The sequence below is a fragment of the Pocillopora verrucosa genome, chromosome 3 (assembly GCF_036669915.1).
Source record: "Pocillopora verrucosa isolate sample1 chromosome 3, ASM3666991v2, whole genome shotgun sequence".
In the NCBI taxonomy this organism is placed as follows: domain Eukaryota; kingdom Metazoa; phylum Cnidaria; class Anthozoa; order Scleractinia; family Pocilloporidae; genus Pocillopora; species Pocillopora verrucosa.
The window spans coordinates 366-21,779 of NC_089314.1; the positions used below are offsets into that span (position 1 = coordinate 366).

A 21,414-nucleotide genomic window follows, 5' to 3' on the forward strand; every position below is an offset into this window, starting at 1 on the left:
GTCATCTCCCTTAACGGTGTTTCTCCAGGTGCATGTTCCCTTCTCAAAGTCACAATTTCCTACAAAGGGAAAAAAAAATGTTCATATCACTTCCATATGATTTAAATATGAATTCTCTGCTGGTCCTTATCTTTTTTCATTTTTCAACTGGAAGAAGTTTTGGTGTTCAATCTTTCTTTCTTCTCATCACCCTTGAAATGGAAACACATTGAAGGGAGAAACTCCTGTTTGGTCAACTTTGAGAGGGAAGAGGATAAGACAATAGATGTAGGACAAAAGTGGTCAACAATATAACAGAAAGTGATGGATGGTTCCAAAAAAATGTACATCCTTTAGGAACTTGGAAACTATGGATTGAGGAATGATTGTTGTAAAATTCTACACATGATTGTTATAAATTCTTCAAGAAGTGTATTAAGACTGACAATTATATAACCTGTAATGGGGTAAGTGACATCATGAATAGCACACTGAGACCCTCCAATTTGTCATTTATCTGTCAGATTTTGACTGTTTGCTAACTGTACGGGAAAAAGCCTGAAACAAAAGCGCATGTTTGGCTTTGAACCTAGGAATTAAAGAGCGCAGTACCAAGCCTGTACTCACCAGGTGTTGGGCACTTGCCCGCAAATATTTCAACATCATCAATGGCAATATCTCCTGTGCTGCCAGCCACCTGACCTTCAAATGAAAGCCAAAATGGTTTTACAGGACTCCACACACTAACTTGTGCAACAAGCCACTCATCATCTTGATCCCCAGAGCGTCTCCAGATGCGAATACCACTGAAGAACCTGTTTCTTATACACTGCCAGAGTCCCTACCGTTGATCCATACATGTGATACCAGAAACTTCAGACATTTGGCACTAACTTTGGGCATCTGAGGAGTCAGTAATCTGGCCTTTTTCCCACTTTGAGCAATTGAACTGTCGATATACATGTAAACCCTGGATGTATTCAGACAAAATTTAAGATTGTGAGTATAGTTATACAGAAAGCCCAACTTGGGCAAATGGTGACAGGCTGGGTGTGAGTTCTTGATCGAAGTTTAAAGGGGTAAGTTTCTAAAGAATCTGTGGTGCTGCATCAGTAGGGGAGCATAACAAGATAATTGTGGCTTTATCAACTGAGATGATGATGTAATTTCAGGGCGTGAAATTAATTTTTTTTTCTGATAGCCACTTGGCTCCTAAATTCATCAAAGTGGTAGCCAATTCAAAAAAAGTTGGTTGCCATTTTGAAAGACAAACAAAACCTTTTTTTTACGCTGTCATCATTCTAGAAATTAAGTTAGGGAAAAGATCTTTAACGTGCTACAAAGGGGACACTAGGATGGATGATATGCAATGTTTAAGCTCACCTAAATCCAAGATGGCATCTAGTTATGGCATCTGCTGCGTTTGGAAACAAACTTAACGAGGAAGTTTGCCGCGCATTTGTCTTTGCAAATCTTTTTAATTCATTATATCTCTAGGTAAGGTTATGATGAAACATTCTAGTCGCCAATTTGGCGACTAATTTTCAGGATTTGGTCGCCAAAGTGAAAAATGTAGTCGCATTGGCGCCTGTATTAGGTGCAATTTCACGCCCTGAAATTGGCTACCATATAGATTGAGTCTCAAAGCTGATGTTTTAAGTGTTAGCCCTTAGTCATCCACTCTGCTCGAATTGTCAGCTTTGAAACTCTCTGCAGTGGCTAATTTACATTATTAACTCAGTTGTCAAAACCAAAATTATCCAATTTTCTACCACCAGTTGTTTAAGTATCTTGTGTTTTTTAAATAATATTGCTGTAGAGGAGAGTAAAGTCGAAGTTCCTTACAAAAATATATAACTGTTATTAACATTTTTTCTTGTAATTGTGAATAGCCTTCCAGTCTCAAAATTATTAGTGTCAGTTTTCAACAGCAGAGATAGGACTACTGGTAACATTTTCTCTGCTAGACCATAGAATACCTTCTGATGCTCAATAGCATTATTTGCATATATAATAATATTGATAGGCAGTGAAGAGAAAGCATCTTCACCCTTTCCCTTAGAAAAGCTAAGTGTCACCACAGACATACCTGAAGCTGATCCTAATGTGTGATCAGCAGCAGGCCCAGTGTTGGGGGTAACTGTTGCTCCACTGCCACGAGCCCAATCAAAATCATCCGTTGTATCCTGTTGGTAACCACACATGTGACTTTCTTCAAATGTGCAGGTCGCTGCAATGTCCAATTAAAACAATTCGAACAGTCAATCAAAATTTAGCCAGACATAAAAACAAAACTTTTCTTACATAAAATTTCACTGACTTCCATTATACTACAATTCCCCACACGTTGACGAGTTAATTCACAGCCAATTTGCGACTTCTCATTCTTTAACTTCCAAGCTATGATTGTTAATTTCTCCTTAGCTGCTACATGTTTCCTTGCTAATTAGTTACAAAAATTTGGTGTTAGATTAAGTTAACACCTTCTATCAAATAAGTTTGAGTATTCTTATAGGGAGAAGTTACATGCTAATCATCTCTGGAATTTAAGGGTAAAAGTTAATGGCGGTGGACAGAAGGAAAAATGTGGAGCCACAGTAATTTTATAGAGGTAAGAGAGGTTCAATCATAATTTTTCCTACTGTTTACCTTTTTACACCCTAGCATCAGTATTCATACTCTCTATATTCTTCTCTAAACATTTCCTTTGGTACTAACAAGGACAATTGCTTAAACAAGCGAGACTTCTTAAGTTGGTGATCCATTCCTCTATTTTCAAGATCTTTGACTACAAGGGGAAATTAGGTGCTTGACACCCTTAGAGTTTTAAGGTTTTAATTCGGTTTCAGGGCTGTTTCATTATTGAGCTTATTAAGAAGCAATAAACCTCAAACAGCAAATAGTATAAATGTGGCAGTCAGTTATGCTGTATTTTTGAGCCTGCTCTGAGCACTTATTTTGTCATGGGCAAAGTAAATATTAGTCTCTCCATTCAAAGTTCCTTCCTTTGCCTTTCCAACCCCTTTCCAACCCCTTCAGTTTCTCACAAATATGACAGCATGAAGATTCCTAGGCAATTCTGTGCAAGGCTCATGGCTAGGTTGTGAGATATCCTGTGCAGCCATACATTGAATAGTTTAGTGTCTTAGGACATTGGAAAACCAGAAGCCCATGAACATCTCAGGCATTTTTTAAGGATGAACCAGGTGTTAATTAATTTTACATGTTGTCCAATACATACTTGAGTCATGGTTGCAAGGTCCATCTGTCATAGAAATATCATCCAAAGCAATGTCTCCTTGGTAACTTTTGCCAACTGAAGCAGACATTACAATCTGTAAAGAAATGCAGGGTTGCAGAAAATAGCTAAAGGTTTTTACTTTTTCCTTTCTGCTTACTTATCACCCACAGTTAGTGTTTCACACCACTTTTATGTTTTTCTGTGTCGTTCACTAAAACTGTTATCTACAATACCATTATTTTGTTCCATTCCACTCCAATACATAGGCTCCTTTCATTACTAGAAATAACAGACCTCACAAAATGCCCCAAAGAATTGCACAGTTTTAAAATGAATATTTCACATCAAGTTTACCTTAAAATGATCTCTACTGGTCACAGTTGCTCGGCCTTGAATCCATTTGTCTCCCCGTGTTCCTGTCTTAGACCACAACATTGAATCATGGGCACCTGTCCTGACATAAACACTAAGGGTATTGATGTCTGCTCCATACATGTGATACCAAAATGACAAGCACTTTCCTTTGCTAGCAGTAGTTCCTGGAATAGAACTACTAATAAGCCTTGCTGTATCATTCATCTTTCTTGGCCAAGATGTTTCAATGTACACATACCAGCCATTACCTGCAAACCAGTTCACCAAAAGAATGTCAACATAACTAAGGAAAGACACAATAAGCAATCGCTGTCTCTCACCAACAAGTAGACATCAGGGCAGATGTCTTGCCAATGTCAAAGTAAATTCTAAGTAACAAGTACCTGGTGGAAGTGAAACATTTCATTATTTTATTGTTTAAAAATAGCATCACTGTTATCACATTACTAACCATTTCCTTTTGTATGGTCAGCAGAGGGGCCTGTTGATGATGATGTGGTAGAGCCCGCCCTCCTTGTCCAGTCAAACTGGTCTGTTTTGTCTTGTGTCCAGGTACAAATGTCTGATTCAAAGTCACAGTTTATGCCACCATTTGCTGCAGAGAACATTTTATACACATAAGTAAGGAACTTCAGAAAAAACTGATAATATGATTTGAGTTCAATATGCTATATGAGTTTGGTCACTAAATAGCCTACCAGGCACAATATAATTATACAGAATAGAACACAGGGACATAGTTCAACTCTACAGCCAAAAAACAAACAAATATTGTGTGGGAAGGAAAGAAATGCTTCTACATTGATAACCTAAGATAATAAAAAGTTCATTGTTTACATCAAGTTTACAGCTGTGAGCAAAAAGAGTTTCTTGCAGCTCTTGTAGTCAGATCAGCATAATAAAAAATTGTTGCATATTTGAACATGATATTGCAAAGAGATTCCTACAGCCTCCAAGACCCAACCTCAGGCCAATTGCCATTAACTTCCAAAGGTTGCCAAGCTTACAAGCATTAAAAGACTCTTCCATTTGCATTATTTGATTTTGAGTTTTATTGCATGATAGAATGTTACTCCACAAAAAAGGCACTTAAGAAAGTACACAAGAAGGTAACTTACGAATAGGCGTTGTTGTGGCTGATGAAGTTGTTGGAGCTGCAGTGGTAACATAATTCGGAGCAGCCGCTGTCGGACTCAGTTGACAATTGATTCCTGGAAGGAACCTAAAGTCATCAATGGCTATATCTCCTTGATAACTAGTTCCCCTGATACCTTCAGCAATGATCTGTTGTGTGTATCAAAAAAAAATTAAAGCTCATCAGTACTGGCAGGGATGTGCTAATCTATCAAATCCTGAATGTCACAAGAAAGTGGCTCTTGTCTTTGGGTAACTTGCTAAACTTAACCTTCATGAAAGCTTCCAATTCTAAAAACTACTAGGAACTGATAAATGCTTTACTTTTCTTATTACATTATCTGATTCTTTCTCAATCAAACTAGAGAATTTAGTGAACAAATAAGAAAACTCCCTCTGGCTGATTTGCTGGTTTATTCACATCACCCACTAGTTGACACTAGTACAAAATTGAGAGCTACAGCTGTATTCACCCCAGATCTCAAACAAAAGAGTCCCTTCAGGTCTCTTATAATTAAACTGAGGGAGCTTTGACTGGCAAACAACATGCACTATAACCCTTAGCAGTAACAAATACATGTACAGCCACTTATTACAAGCAATAACACATTCTCATTAGACAAGTGACACTCAGTAAAGCCCTAACCATTATTCTGTTTGTTTATAGAAAATTTACCAAATCTTCTGTATTCCTTGTTTTAAATTGTGTTTTTGTCAGTCTATTCGAAAGTTGTTATCATACATTACCAAATCAAACCTCAGAAGGAAAAAAAATAAAATAAGGAAAAAAGAGACTCTTCTAGACAAAAACATTTACATGACTGACATATTGGTTGAAACTGCCTTCTAGCAGAATCTTTTGCTTCCCAAGGCTGGTAATTATAACATTATTAGAGGCTGCTAGTAAAAGGGGGCTGACAATGTTTGGCTACCTTATATTTAGCTTGATTTCCAACTGGCACTTGTCCATTAAACCATTGTCTTCCTTTATTTCCTGAGAGGGTCCAGATGAGTGTTTCAGTATTACCAACTACTTGGTAAAGATTGAGGGTGCCAATGCTTGAACCATACATGTGATACCAGAAAGTAAAGCAGTTCTTGGAGGCCGTTCCATTAAATTGTGTACTGACTAATCTTGCTTTGTCACCTTGTTTTCTAGGACTTGATGTCTCAATGAAGGCGTAGGCACCTAATGACGAGAAAGAAGAAAAAGCAAAGAAGAAAAAGAGTTGTTTCCTTGCACAATTTTACTTTTGTTCTCACCAGATAGGTGGGAATAAATGGGAAAGGTTTAAAGGACTATGACACACTTGTATCTACTTTCTACAGTAACTATAGCCTTGTACCTTGAGAAGAACCCAGGCGATCTGTATCAGGACCTGTAAAGAAACTTGGTGTTTGTCCTGATCCCCTGATCCAATTAAAATCATCACCAGCCATGTTACTCCAAGTACAGAAGTCATTCTGGAAATTGCAGTCCCCTACAGTGAAGATCAAAGTAACTCAGGACTTTATTCTATGCTATGTATGGATTCAAGGTTGATTGTATGAAGTTGTAGCATGTTTTAATGTTACAACCCTTGTTTTATGACATATGAAGAACTAATTTAAAGTTTTGCCTTTGTTTTTTGCCTCTTGTCTATGACTGGTAATTAAGGCAGTTAACCTTCTGTCAGAAAAATTGCAGGTTTCTGTACTGAGCAATAATCATAGACCAATCCATCTTTTAAGTATGCCATAAGCCATGATACAGGAAAAAAGAGGTACACTAACCAGGATTTGGACAGTGGCCTGAAGACATGGAAATATCATCAATAGCAATGTCACTTTTGGCACCATTTCCTCTTACTCCTTCAAAAACAACCTGTAATACCAAAAAAAATTATCAACATGCTTAAAATTGTCTTATCTGCCACTGAAAGGGTTAAGAGGCAAGTTTTTTAACAGTGAAAAAAATGTAAGCAATCATAGTCAAATGAATGCAAAACCAATATTTAATAAGAAAAGAACTTCTGTCAGTAAGTCAAAAGTAAGGTTAATGACAAACTCATAACTTAGTTGCAATTTTCCCACAGTTTTTGGGAGTGGAGAAATAAATCACATATTTAACATAGCAAGTAGCAAATATCATATTAAGTTTTTCATAATTACATCTAGTTTGTGGTTTTGTTGTTTGCTCTTAGTAAAAAAAAATTATCTCAAATGTAATTCATCAGAATGAAACAATAATTGTTGTCAGTGCTAATCATGACAGCTTGATCCCAAAGTATTTCAGGCATCCACAATTATTTGCAGATGATTGGAGTAAAAAGAAAAAGTACCTTTAGTTTGTCTTGGCAAAGTAAGTTTAGAGGCAAGTACCATTAACCCTTTCACTCCCAGAAGTGATGGACATAAATTTAAACTTCTCCCTACAATATCCATACTTTCTTCAGCAAACAAGTAATGAGAATATTCAAACTTATCCGGTAGAAGCTGCTATCTTGATCTAGCACCAAGTTCTCATTTGATAACTAATTTACAAGGGAATGTGTAGCAGCTACAGGGGAGAATAAACCATCAGATCTTGGGAGTTGAAAGGTTAAGGATAACAATACATTTTAATTCATGGAAACAGCTGGTGACCTGACAACACTACAATCTGTGGTTCTAAAGTTTCAAACACTGTTGAGAGCTAAGATAACCAAACTTACAGTAAATTGGGCTGTACTGTTGAGTGTGACACGTCCTTTTAGCCAAGTCCTCTGAACACCCTGGTCACCTGAGACAGTCCAAATTGCATTTCCAAGACTATTTCCAACTTTCTGATAGACATTGAGTGTACCAAGGCTTGAACCATACATCATGTACCAAAACTGAAAGCAACTTTCTGTGACTGTAGCCTTCTTGTATGTTCTCATGATCCTGGCTTTATCACCATTGTTCTGTCCTGAAGCTTCAAGTAACATATAATAACCTGCAGAGAAACAAAAGGAAAGTTACCAAGTAAGCATTTTACACTTACCACGTTGACAGCATTAGAAAACATGCTGCCATATTGTTTGCAACCAAGCCCTGGCTGAATCACACTTTTAAGGCTATTGGGCAACATACTCGTACAGAAGCCATCTCCACCCTGGAACAGAATCTGAAAATTGCAACCAGCTGCTCAACAATGTGACTGAGTCACTTCACTGTTGGTAACTAAATTCTAAAAGTTGTCTCCAGCAGGTAATTTATTTGAAGTCTCATCAACCTTCTTAATGTGAACCAACACACAAGGAATGACACGACACCAATAAACAATAGTAAATGACAGGAAAACCCTCACCAAGGTGATTGAGCAATCAACTGATTCTCCCATGCAGGTTTGAAAAATCTAGTTATCATAAGGTTTCACTGAACAGAATATTTTGGGAACTTACCAAGAATAAGCCTAGGTGATAATCAAAATTACCAAGAAATCATCAATATCAACAGCAGTTTATCTTATTAGCAATCAATTAAATCATAAAAAAATAAAACCTTACCCAAACTAGATCCATATGAGTGGTCAACAGTTGGTCCTGTTCCTGGAGTGGGTGTGGAACCCTTAGTTCGTATCCAGTCAAAGTTATCTGTGTTGTCCTGAGTAAAGCTACAGCTATCATCTTGAAAGTTACATGGGTCACCTAGGAATAAAAAAAGAAACAAAAGTAGTGATCTACATCTCTACCTGCACTTTTGCTGCCACTTGCACATGGTACATAAGGCCTGAATGCTTTAACATGAACAAAAATTGACTTCACTTAATATTTAATGACTGCATGCCTCTTAAAACAGTGAATAATCTCTCTCTCTCTCTTGCAGGACCTCCTCAACTTCTACCTCAGGGATCTGGTTCAAGCACTGTAGTGCCCCAAGCTTACTTCTCTACCTCTTTTTTTTTTGGCCACCAAAACTTATGAAATAACCCCCAAAAAAATGTTATATTAATTGAATGCAAAAACAGCATGATACCACCACATCCCTGGTATTTGAATGGACCAACACGTTGGCATCCCAACTACCATGAACACATTCAGAGAGGCACATTAGACCACTAGGCTTAATTCTTGAGAAAGCAAGTTGGAAGACACAATATTATCAGGAAACAGACAGTACATCAAACAGTGTCCCATAACAGCCCCATAAGCTATTATCTTATCTGAAGGAGTGAAAAGATTCATAGCCATGTTCTATACTACTAAGAACAAGCATCTAAGGTTTTCTACAAGTCGTTTTTTTTTTTCCAGGAAGTGTACACATTTTGTCTACAAATAACACTCACCAGAGTAATCACATGATCCAGTTGCCAACTGAATGTCATCCAAAGCAATGTCTCCTTTATCATTCCCTTCTGCTGTTCCTTCAAAAACCAGCTAGAAAAGGCAAGAAAAAACATTGATCAAATTACACTCAGCCACATGAAAATAAAGACAATATTATTATGTTCTATCTTTTTTTACAAATATGACCAGAAAATTGCCATACCCTTATTATCTGGCTAAAAAACAGATTCACAATATATGACCAGCAAAACTTTAATTTCTAACTAAATTAACTTTCTATAGTTTGTACAAAATTATACGATAAAGACTGATTGATACCTAATTCATTAGCCTATAAATGAAATCAAAGATGTTTGTTTTAAAAACTGTTGGCAAGTTATTGTGCACATCTATCCTCGCCTTAAAACTTCCTATCCTTGCTTTTTAAAATTCCTGGAAAAAGGAATTCCTTTTTTTTTCCATGCTCAAGCATGAAAAAAAGGTCAATGTTATGAAAGCCAATGTTATGAAAGCCAATAGGAAAAAACTTACAGAATAAGACTGGCTCATTACAACATCAACTTTGGCCAGCTTCCACTTGTTTCCTTGTGTACCATTCTTTGACCAGATAGGAAATCCCAAAGATGTTGTGTTAGCATACACATTAAGTGATGCTATGTGAGGCCCATACATGTGATACCAAAACTTCAAGCACTTAGTGGTTTTTTGGGACACAGAAACCAATGGGCTTGAGATGCGGGCAATATCTCCATTCTGCTTTCCATTCACCTCAACATACATATATCGACCTGCAAGAAACATACAAGAAGGCAAATGTAATTAGTCAATTAACCTTTCGAGGCTGCTAATATGTTTGGTGAAAAGTGAATATTTGGCTGAGAAGCAAAGCCTCAGGGGCAAATGTGAAATTTTTTGGACAATCTCTCAGCCAAGGATGTTATCAGCCAACATACAAGCGAGCCAGGAGGGGGTTTATTCATTTTATAACCCTCCCAATAATTTTCATGCTATGCCTTGACAGCAGAATTTTGTTGATTTTTTTCTGGAACAGTATTTGATATCAGCTTTTCAATGTCACTAACACTGAACTCTACAAAACAAGTTCATTTTGGTTTTCTTCCATGTTAAGTAATAAAGATGAAAATGAGAAGCTCTTGAGCTGGCTTCTTGAGTTGGCTTCTTCCCCTGGCTTTGACTTGTTTGTTTTTTCAATGGAAATAGTGGGAGGTTGTTGTAAGATAACTGTACCATGATCTTGTGCCATGTGATAAGTGAGTTATAATACAAAATGCCCCCCCCCCCTCAGGTCAAGAATTCAGACCTCTCTCCTGGCATCCAATGCACTAACTGTTTGCCACTGTCTCTCATACAACCCAGCCACAATTAAATGATGCACATTTTACCTGTAAACAAGAACACAGATGTTGTATTGGTGTTCTGAGTACCAAGACCTTGTGATCCACAGTTAAGAGAAGGTCCATGTTTATTGTATCGCAGATCAGCCTCTTCATCCGCGTAGCAACGGTAATAAGAACCATAATTCCTGATACCAATGCCTTGAAGGTTTTTTTTATTATTTTTTTTAAATGTCTTTGCTTCAGTAATGCACTGTTGGATAACATTTGTTCCCCTGACTGTACCAGGTAAGGTTACTCTAAAGATATGGTTTCCATTGTATGTTAGATAGCAGCCCAATGAATAAACACCTGAAAGAAGAAATGTAAAAATTAAAACCTGTCATATCAAATTCTTGTTAAATTCCTTTCTAGGGAATTTAGCCTGACACCCTTTCGAAATATTTCTCTTTCTAATTACTAAGCTGCCTCACATAAAGGTGAGGTACAGACACCTTTCTGAAACAGACATTTAGCATCAGTCTTGAACATCTTTTTCTAAGAGAGTTTCAAGTCATGGTCACTCACCATCCGGGACACAATTTCCCCATTTACCATCTTTGCTATAATCACTTGTGGTAGCACACCAAAGGAGAGAGTGAGCTACGGCTGTACATTGGCTATAATTTCTGGTAAGATATCTGAATGGAAACACACAATCTGCACCATTGGAGTTACCACCAATAGTTTTTACTGAAAAAATAGAGAAAGAAACATTATTTAGACATGTATATAATTATTAATAAATACATATATATCTATATTGGAAGTCTGTGTTTTGATTTTTCTGTTGTACAATGCTTGATACCTAGAAGTAGAGCACAATAAATATTGAGATAGGGAAAAAGTTTTAAGTAGTTTGAAAGTATTACTTCATTAACTCCCCAGATCTGTATCCATACTCCCCCTTTTCCCATTTGTTCCTTGGGCAATTCTGCCTCCAACAAGATACAAAATGCCCCACCCCCCTCAGGTCAAGAACACAGACCTCTCTCTCCTGGCATCCAGTGCACTAACTGTTTTGCCACTGTCTCTCATACAACCCAGCCCCAGTCTCCAACAAGACTATTGGAAGTTCTAGATTCTTACATTTGCACATTTTTTGAGCTTTATGTAGCATTGAAGTTGTTCTCATCAAATATTTTCAAACACTTTGGCCTTTTCTCAGGAGAATTTTAGGCATGCAAGTAATAAAATGACATTTGAGAAATTGCTATTTGAAGTTAAGCTACACCTCCTTACAAGCTGATACATCTTCCCTCTACCCACCTGCTGTTAAAACCATTCTTACTGTCACTATAAACACAACCATAAACATAGGAAAATAAGGTTTAAAAGAAATCAGTTTATAGGTTTATTACCAACTAACAAAGTACAGTTGTGCTGAAACTGACTCAGTACTCACCTTTATTGGATTTTGGTGTATGATCTTTGGCAGGTCCTGTGCTTTTGGTATCTGTAGCACCATGATACCACCTCCAATCAAAGTTATCAGTCTTATCCTGTTTATAATTGCAAACACTGGACTCAAAGTCACAATTTTGTGCAGAGGTTCCTTTAAGGAAGAAGAAAAAAGGAAACCATTTTTAAAGGTGTTCTGAATGAGCAAAGAACTTTATTTGCATGTCTGATAATGGTGATCAAAATCAATAAACTAGACATTAGACACAATTTTTGCACAATGATTAAAGGCTAGCTGACATATAGGTTTCTTTCTTTGCATAGGTTGGCATGATAGGTAGGCTGGTCCTCACTCAAGAGTAATCACATTGTCATCTCTCTTTCCTAACCTGAAACATCTCCACTGTTCCAACTTTTTTTGTAATTGATCTTTTCATTATTTTGTGTTTACAAACAAATAACCTAGCATTTGGATAACACACAAGCCATAATGCCTGGCTTTGTTTCACCAGATAGCAATATTTGGTTGCTAGTAGTTGATTTGAAGAGATGTTACAAAAACCTAGCAAAGGAGTTTTGCCCTAATGCTTCTTTGGAAGAAAATTCATAATATGAGCTGAGAAACTCATTTTGAGACAAGGAAGCAGGTTCACTCCAGAAAGACTAATGAGCTTTTTCTGAATTTTTCTTAAGTTATTTCAAGTCAAATCATGACCTGCAGATAAATTGATTCAAAATGTTTTGAACATGCATATCTTGGAAACAATGTCAACACTTGCGGTTACATATAAATTAAGCACGTTTATTATATTGGTGCCAGCGCCCGTGGGCAAGATGAAGCAAAACTAATGTTCGCATTAACTACGCAAGTAAGAAAATGCTTGGAGCGGACTTACAAAGTCCACAACTTTTGGTCAATGTCGGCGATGCAGTCGCAAAAAGCGGCAGAAGACAGTTAAGATAAAGAAAAAATAAACGACTTTCTGACGGTTTATTGTGCTGCAAACACAGTAGGCTTTGTTTCCTAGCTCTGGAAATCGACCAGCCATTCTTGATTCGTATTAGAGCGAATTTATTTGGTGTATAGTAAATCCTTTATTGACAAAGCTTGTTCGGTCAAGATGGCTAGATAGCAGCCTCATTCTTTTTCTACGGTTTTTGGACCTTGACTTCGTCTCGGTCCATAAAAACGCCAAAATAAATTCCGCCAGTATCAAGCCATCTTGACCTCACGCTTGATCAGTAACACATATGTATTTCAGGCATTAACCCGCGTCTTGTTTCACCAATTCTTGAGGAACGCATTCTTTATGTGTAAGCAGCACGTTAATGAAGAGGGACTTGGCTCGTTAGGAAAATGTAGCTCATTCACAAATAAACAACGAGTGCGTTCTGGAGATAACAAAAACCGCACGCACACCAGCGTTACACAGCCAATGAATTCTTGTCACGGTAACTGACTATTACCTTCAGTTCGATTTGTATCTTTCCAATTGGACGAAAAGCCACACACAAAAAAAACATGCAGGTAATCCAACCTAAGAACTCTGCGTTGTCCTAAAGCGATTTTCAACACTTATCTAGAGCCTGAACCCGATCAAAGTAACCAGAAATTACTGAACAGGAACGATTGGGTTAACTCCTAATCAAAATTTTCATCCGCTTTAGATCAGCAATGAAGCTAAATGGAAATAACAAAGCTAGTTCCACTTGACTGTGTCACACAAGACCTTCTAACTATTAAGCTTACCGTCCTACTGAAGATATTGAAATGCGAAATTACTCCCTGAATACATTTTGGATCAAAGTGAAACTCGATTTGCGATCTGTACAGCTGTTTAACAAAACTCCCTACCCTCCCCCAGTAGAGCACATTCTCAAGCTGACTTCTATAGTTTGGGCGTGTTAGAGTTTGTTTTTCAAACACAACTCAGAAACTAGGAAAAAACTAAAAGAAACTTAATAATCCCTTCCTCTTAGTGAGATAAAAGCATATACAGATAACCTTTCGAACAATTCCAATTACTTATTTTGTTAGGGACCCTTTATGTATACCATTCGTAAGTTACTCGCTCGCAAAGAAAGCCTTTTGGAGCCGCTATTAAAGAAACAGTTTACATAAAAGAGATACATTTATTTAAAAATAATCTCGTCGCGATTAATTTCATCCAAATAAGCAGTATTGTTTGTTTTCCGTTTGCCGACATTGTGTCAGACTCTGTGGGCTGTTTGACCTTAGAGGAAAAGTAGCAATGTGCTCGCGTAATTTGATTACCAACTTGTGTCTTTGTCGAAGTCTTAATTGAAAAAGAAGGAAAATTTTCGCTATGTTCACCTATAAACAAAACGTGTAAAGGTGGTAGGATTATAGGCCGATAAATTTGAGCATGACAAATTCAAAGGAACATCCGACAGTATACTTGAAAACTGTGTAAGCTCGTACCATGCACGGAAAAGTTTTCAACTATCTTTGAACCGAAGAAAGCTTGTCGCGTTTCAAGATTAACTGGTTAAGCGAACGATCTGTTTTTTCCTGTCTTAACTTGTCTCTATAATACTTTCGAATTCTTGGCAATATTTTCGGCGTTATTTAAATAGATACTGATTTCAGTTAAATTGGTATTGATGTTGAAGTAGCTTGATAACGCAATAGTTTAAATGAAATTATTCCGATGATAAATTTTTAAAAAGCGCCGCGCCGACCGTTGTTCCAGTTCCTCATCGAACCATGGACATTTTACATACGTAGCTAATCGATTTTCCTATGTGTAAAACCAATTCCTCAAAATGTCCTTCCTAACTCAAAGAAAAAATAGATTTACTGTAGTTACTCACCTGATACGCACAACACAATGACCACGAGCAGAGTAGCTCGTTGCATTTTTGGAGAGCTCTAGGATGTTCGCCGATAATCCTCAACTTCCTCAAAGAATTGCAGCTTTTTCTAACAAATCAAAACGCTCAAGATTCCAGACCTACGAAAAGAATGTTCACAGTTAGCCAACATTTCCGTGGTAATGAAAGATGTGACAATATTAGCTTTATTATTCTTGAAAATATATTGAACGGAGCAAAAATAGACAACATGTGAACAACATTGGAAAACAGTACATTTGTGTATGGCACATGAAGTACCGAGCTCTGAGGGGGGCATTGGATTTCACAAGTGAGTCCTGAGTTCAGTATTTCCATCAAAAAATTCCGACGTAAATATTCAGCGAGATCTGAGATAGAGAAGTTAACTAATGACTGTGTGTTTCTACAAAATATTGAAGCAAGCTTGTCTGTATTGTAATCTTGATCATTTGAAAAGGGTTTATGGGTATTACATAAGCACCTATATAGGGCCACGCGATAAGAAACCAGTATTATTTTAAATATTGCTGAGCAGAATAAAGAGAACTTAGCCAAAAATAAGCAGCTTTTTTATTTTGATGACATACACAAAGTAATATCGATATTGCTGAGCTAAGGCAATAGTGGTTCTGAGAGAAAAAGTTTAGCGGAGCGCTGCGCTGTAATACGGAGCGAGGAGCAGACCTTTACACGGTACCAGGGGCAAGCTGGCGCGAAAAAAACAGATCAGCGACACGCTTTCTTTTCGAAGTCTGACACTTAAAACGGCACCCTTTCCGAGGTATATACATATTTCTACAGTTCACTCGGCAGTTTGAATCTATTTTATGCTCGTTAGAAGGAATTATTGAAGAGCGCAGTAACTAGGTCGCATTCTCACACTTCCTCGAGATCTAATGTTGTGTTACGGATTAGCGCTGGAGCCCCAATAATATCTGCATAAACTGAACAACAGAGCAAACATATGAAACATGACAGCGACCAGTAGCCTAGCCATTCCGTAATTGAACGTGTGCGCAGAGATATACGAAAATTTTGTAAAGTTAGCACGATTGGAACGTTATTTGACGCTACCGCAACCTTCCCACCAACAGTATTATAAATTCGACCATCATCAATCGCGTCACCCAAGCGAATCACAAAGCGCGCAGTTGTTAAGCAAAGACGAATGAAAAAATGACACCTGAAAGTCCTACCTTCGTGATGTCCACAAGTCTTATTTGACTGTGCTACATGAACCACATGAAGGATTTCTTGTGTCAGCAGCAGGAGATGAGGGATATTTCAATCCCTTCCTTAGAGCAACGAGAGGCTGGTACGGAAGTCCTTAGAAACATCTCCAGACATTTAAGTGACCGCAGATTACAATAGACGCCAATCATTCAATTAGTGAAATATTGAGCCAATCATATTAAATGAGAGGAGGTGCTGAAATTTTCTGTGTAAGGGAAGATGTGTTTTCATGTCACCCACTTCGCAGTTTACAGAGCCAGAATCTTTACGATCCACTCATTTCCTCATAAACCGGTTGAACTATTATTCTGCTTCTTATGGGAGGTTAAGAAACTTTTTTGTTTTTGTATATCTTGATTATTCAAAACAGACCGAATTCGATGCAGTTATGTATACACAAATATCAGATAGCCTAATTTAATTCCATGGCTTGTAAGAGGCTTGATTTCCCAGAACAAGATAAGTTAAACTGGATCGTAATTAACAAGAGGAATGAGCGCGATTCGTTAGCATACTATTGATCGAATCTGTTAAGGTTAAAAGCTCAATGTAAATACGATCCACAACTGTTTGAAAGCTTTGATAACATTAATTCACGTGGGGGCGGCGTGGGGTTAAAGAAATGTGAGAACAAGAAAATTGGGAACTCAGATGACGGCAGCAAAAATGTACAGAAGGAGCGAGGGGTCGGGAATGCCGTACACATCGAAGACACGTTGTCCCTCCTTAGGACTATTAAACCCTTTGCATGGGCCAGAAGCAATAAGCATATCAAATATTTGGCGGTGCTTGCTGCCAATGCGATTTTTTTCTTCATTTTCCTTAGTTCTTAGTCAGTGCAAAGGGAAATCCTGACTGTAAAAAGGAATGTTGATTTAAGTTCTTGTTTGGGTTCTCTTTCAAATAAAGTATTTTTGTTATAAACTAATTTCTTTCAACTCTACGACTGAATTGGAAATGAGAAAAATTTTTTTAGAGCCAAGAAAATCACCCATAAACAGTCAGAAAAAGTTACGGGCGCCTCCGAGAAGTTTTAGAAACGCATTTCTACTCATACTTTCGGTGTCTACCATGAACTTGTTTCATTTTCTAACGAGCAAGCAGCGAAATAAGGCCGCGACCTGTCTCAACATGTTAACTTTTGCGGTCTTTGTTGCTGAGAGTTGAATTGAATTATGAAGTCTACACACGTAGCTGAATCAATAAGGAAGGTCAGGGAAACTAGATAGCTCTAATGGGCACGACAAACTAAGCATTACGTGGAGAACATTCCATATTTCCGTAGCAACGCGAGAGACCCTTGGAATTCTGAAGACGCAGGCACTTTTTGAGGAGATGTCGTCATGTTTCTTCAGTGTGCGATCTCGAAGGTTGTTCTGCATTTTTTTTGTCAGTTTTTTTGAAGTGTGGCTGTCTGCGATTGGTGAGAGGTCGCGGTTATACGGTCCTGCACATTAAATCACAATAACTGTCCACTAGATTTCACATTCTTAAATAAAAATATTTCTCAGCGACATGTAGAAAGAGAAAAGAGAGAATGAACATGTTGGTTGTGGAATCATTCTTCACTGTCACTGTTATTGTCAACGTCCTCATCGGTTGTCATTGCAACTGTCAATCGTCAATGTCATTAACGTTGTCATCGTCATTGTCACTACTGTTGTAATTGTATCTGAGAATCGTTTTATTGTTAATTCGCCATAAGTACGGAAAATTTCTCGTAAAATGGTCCAACTTTACACTAGGCCAGAATCAGTAATCATAAAAGCTGCGTTGTATGGTCAGCTGAACTTCTTCTCTGCTTTTCGAGCCATAACGTGACGAAGCACAAAGAATGAGGAAGTCATAAACTGAAAACCGATAACCCGATTTCGGGTTCATTAATTCGATGATCGGAGATCACGAAATATCAGCAAGATGATAGCCTCCGCTTCAGCCGTTAATATTGGCCTCGTCAAGTGAAGCGCTACTTTCTTTGTTCTAGTCCCTCCCCAAACCAATGACAACTGACCGCAAGATGACGCAATTTGATTATTCCATTTCACTTGTGCTGAGAGATTATCAACTGTTGACATTCTCTAGCACCTGTATTAAGTAGAGCCATATTAAGCTGTCACCCTGTATAAAGCGGTCAGCTGTCAAAGTCAAGAATTTGTTTCAACTAAATCACTGTAATTTTCACCTCTATAAAGCGGTCGAGGTCAACGTGACCACTCAAATAAAACTAAGTATAATCTTCCAAGTAGTTTTTTATCTATGTTTTTCTCCCAAAATCAAAGGAACTTACATTTTGAGCGAGATTCTGTACAAGACCTGGTCAATTATGGTATAAAGTGGCGTTGTTTATCGTTTTCTCTTTAATAATACCCCCAATCTGTGGAACCTGTATTAAGTGGTCAACCTGTATGAAGCGGTAACCCGGCCATTCCCCAAGCGTATATAGACGGTGGGACATATGTCCCACCGAGAATGGAGCTATCACTAATTCAAGGTCTAAAACGGCCCTTTTTTACCTTTTTGGCTTTACAGAGACATAACGATCTCAGTTTTTCGACTGCAATCTCGGTTACCGGGCTAAGAATTTCCCCAAGACCTGCACCTCAGCTTGCTTTCCAAAACAATCATGAAAATTAGGACGCTGCGACTTGTACGTCGATCTCCGTAACGAGCTGGAATCTTCCACAAATCAAGCTAAAACTTTTTTATGTGACAAGAAGACAACAATTCTTCCCGTTATTTAGGTAAAAGGGCCACATAACTCTCGTGACCTCACACTACTACAACGTGATATCCCTCGAAATGCGTTCACTTTTTAATGTCGAAACAGCTTTTAAAAAGCTTTTCAAATTCGTGGTTGTACGTGTGCCCGGCATCAGCTTCCTATTTCACGCAAGGAAGTGGCTAGATGAAGATGGTACATTTTCTCACGCGCTCACGAGAAAGGCCAACTAAGCCTTCCAAAACTTCTGCGCATGTGAAATTTATGGATAATGGTATTTCCTAAAGCTCATACGTCGCCAGGCATGTCGTTTACAGTAAATAAGCGTTAAGCGCTATTGACCAGTCGTGATAGCTGGATCTGGTCAATTTTAACAATTCCTCAACAACAATACATTCATCGAAGCCACACGCAACCCGCAATTAGTAATGGCTGTTTATATACAAAAAAGGAAATATAGGAGGAAAATTGACCTGTTCCTGTATTGCTGAGAGGGGTTCATACATCCAGGAGATAATGATAGGATGACGGAAGTACTTCAGCTATTAAACCCCATGTCTGCTCCTACGTAGGTTGGATTTTGGGTAATGATATTGTCGCGCAAATGTTGTTATTTTACAAAGGTTGAAAAGAAAAAAGATGAAAATGAATAAAATCATATCGTGATCTCATTTCTGCGACAAGAGCAGTGACAAGGGAACCTGAGATGTTCTTCGTTTCTTTCCCAGACACATGACAAAAACGAGAAAAACATTTGTGATTTGAAAATCAACTTCTCAAAACTTACCATCCTCTTTATTCAATTGACACGCTCGACGTTTTCAACATTGCAGATCATAAAAGCATCGGAGCGCGAAAGCCACAGATCTAAATATCAATTCCTCCTTGGAGACTAGAATTTTACCTTTGTCCAGTGCCCATGAAAAAATCGAGAATATTTCTTATTCCTAAACCGAGCTCAAAAATGACCATTTTTCTTATTCTAGCTTAGCAAGAGATTATAATCTATTGATTTTACCTTGCAATGGACCTTCGTGAAGATCAACCAAGACAAAGTCTGAAATATAAATAGTTTTCGAGCAAAAGAACTTCAGAGATACGGGTAGTTTCTCCCTTCATATCCAAAATATACATTTTTTAGTGTACCGGTCGAGTCCAAATTTAACACATGAATCAGGAAGCCGGCATGAAAAGTTTTGTAGTCAAGAACTCGATCGATATTAAGCCAAAGACCGCAGTTGAAAATGCGATCATCATGCATCGCACAGACAAATCGAATCAGTCGACAGATGAAGGTTGGCTCATCGTTGGAGAGATTACGGTCTTAGAGACTTTTATGGCACAGAAGAAGATTTAGGGAACGCTTACCGCGGATTTGGTGCGACTTCCGCAATTAAAGAAGCCGAAGAGAACCGTTAAGTGTTCACTCCTGAACCATGTGGAACGTTTGATGGGCATGTCATTTCATTTAGCTTAGGAGCAGAATGTGCGATCTTTCAGACATGATTTCCTATCGGACCGAAAACCGAAAGTCAATACTTGTGTATTTGACATGCTTTCAACGACTCACATAACGGCTTAGGTTTACATAAACACTTGAGAAGAGCTAATACAAGAACTCGAAAATGTAAATAGAATCGGAAAGATAGAAAGTTTATTTTGAATCAAGTATCCTCTCAGCTGACTACAAAAGATATCCAAGGCTGCGACTCGATTTCACTCTGGAGCGTAAACCAAAAGTCAATACTTGTGTATTTAACATGCTCTCAGCGACTTAGAAAACGACTTAGGCCTTTCGTTAATACTTGACAAGAGCTGCTTTAATTAAGAACTTGCAAATGTAAATAGAACTAGTAAGATAACAGGTTTATTTCGAATCAAGAATCTTCACAAATGACCACAAAAGACATCTAAGGTTGCGGTGATTTTGGCAAAATATGTCACAACTATTCGTGTTTGGCTCGAAATTATGCTTGTGCCTCGAGGCTTGCCCCACTTAGGGAGCAGGATGTGGTTGGCAACTTTATCAATCTTCCTATCGTAGAAAATGCCTTCTCAAAGCGGAGAGTGTCGTATGAATACTCGAAATAACGGAAACCCATGTGTTTTTCCCGTCCATTTTTTTAACTTTTGCTTTAGATTTAACAAAACGTCAACGTACTTTTCAAGCGACTAAGTTTCTTTGATGATGGTGTTCATGAGCGACCCGGAGATGCAGAAAATACAGATACTATTAACAGATCGCTGTATTAGTTTTATTATTCATCTCAAGAGATGAGATTATATCCTCTTGTTTCTATCTGACATCTAAGAATGGGCTAGCTACGATAATGTGAAAGCAGAGAAGTCAAGTCGAACATCACTGAGTTTTGTTCTTGAAAAGTTGGCTTCTTTCTACCAATCATATCCTTTAGCGGTAACACAAAAGAAATTCTATGATGTGCATCCAGTTTGACCAAGTGTATCAAGTGCATTTGATATTCAAGTGTATCATTACATAATGACTTTGAGGTCCGATGTAACATCGACTGTGATAGAGCAAATGAATATCGGTATGAAAAAATAATGCCGTTTGCATTAAATTGCAAGAGACAAAGTAATGTTCGAAATTCAGGAGAAACAAAACAATCAAAACTGATCTAGACTAAAAGAACCTCTTAGACTATATACCCTTGAGGTCACAAAGAAAGCTAGCGTCAGATTCACCGTAGTGTCACTGTACTAATAACAACCTATACATTCAACCTAATACGTGGCCTGACTCACAAATAAGTTCTCTGTAGGTTAACAGTC

General features: G+C 37.9%; 1 protein-coding gene across 1 annotated transcript; it reads right to left on the reverse strand.

Annotated features, from left to right (window-relative positions):
* Positions 1 to 890: 890 nt before the first annotated feature.
* Positions 891 to 15,998, reverse strand: LOC136280028 (MAM and LDL-receptor class A domain-containing protein 1-like). The gene is made up of 18 exons (XM_066164635.1): positions 15,866 to 15,998; positions 14,649 to 14,788; positions 11,818 to 11,967; positions 10,941 to 11,105; positions 10,422 to 10,724; positions 9,550 to 9,806; positions 9,018 to 9,108; positions 8,239 to 8,379; positions 7,423 to 7,685; positions 6,503 to 6,593; positions 6,076 to 6,210; positions 5,662 to 5,918; positions 4,714 to 4,879; positions 4,047 to 4,190; positions 3,575 to 3,843; positions 3,221 to 3,314; positions 2,069 to 2,209; positions 891 to 949 (listed from the first exon to the last, which is right to left on the reverse strand). The coding sequence occupies exons 2-18, from the start codon at positions 14,692 to 14,694 to the stop codon at positions 891 to 893; spliced, it is 2,772 nt and encodes a 923-aa protein (XP_066020732.1). The 5' UTR covers positions 14,695 to 14,788; positions 15,866 to 15,998.
* Between the last annotated feature and the right edge of the window lie 5,416 nt (positions 15,999 to 21,414).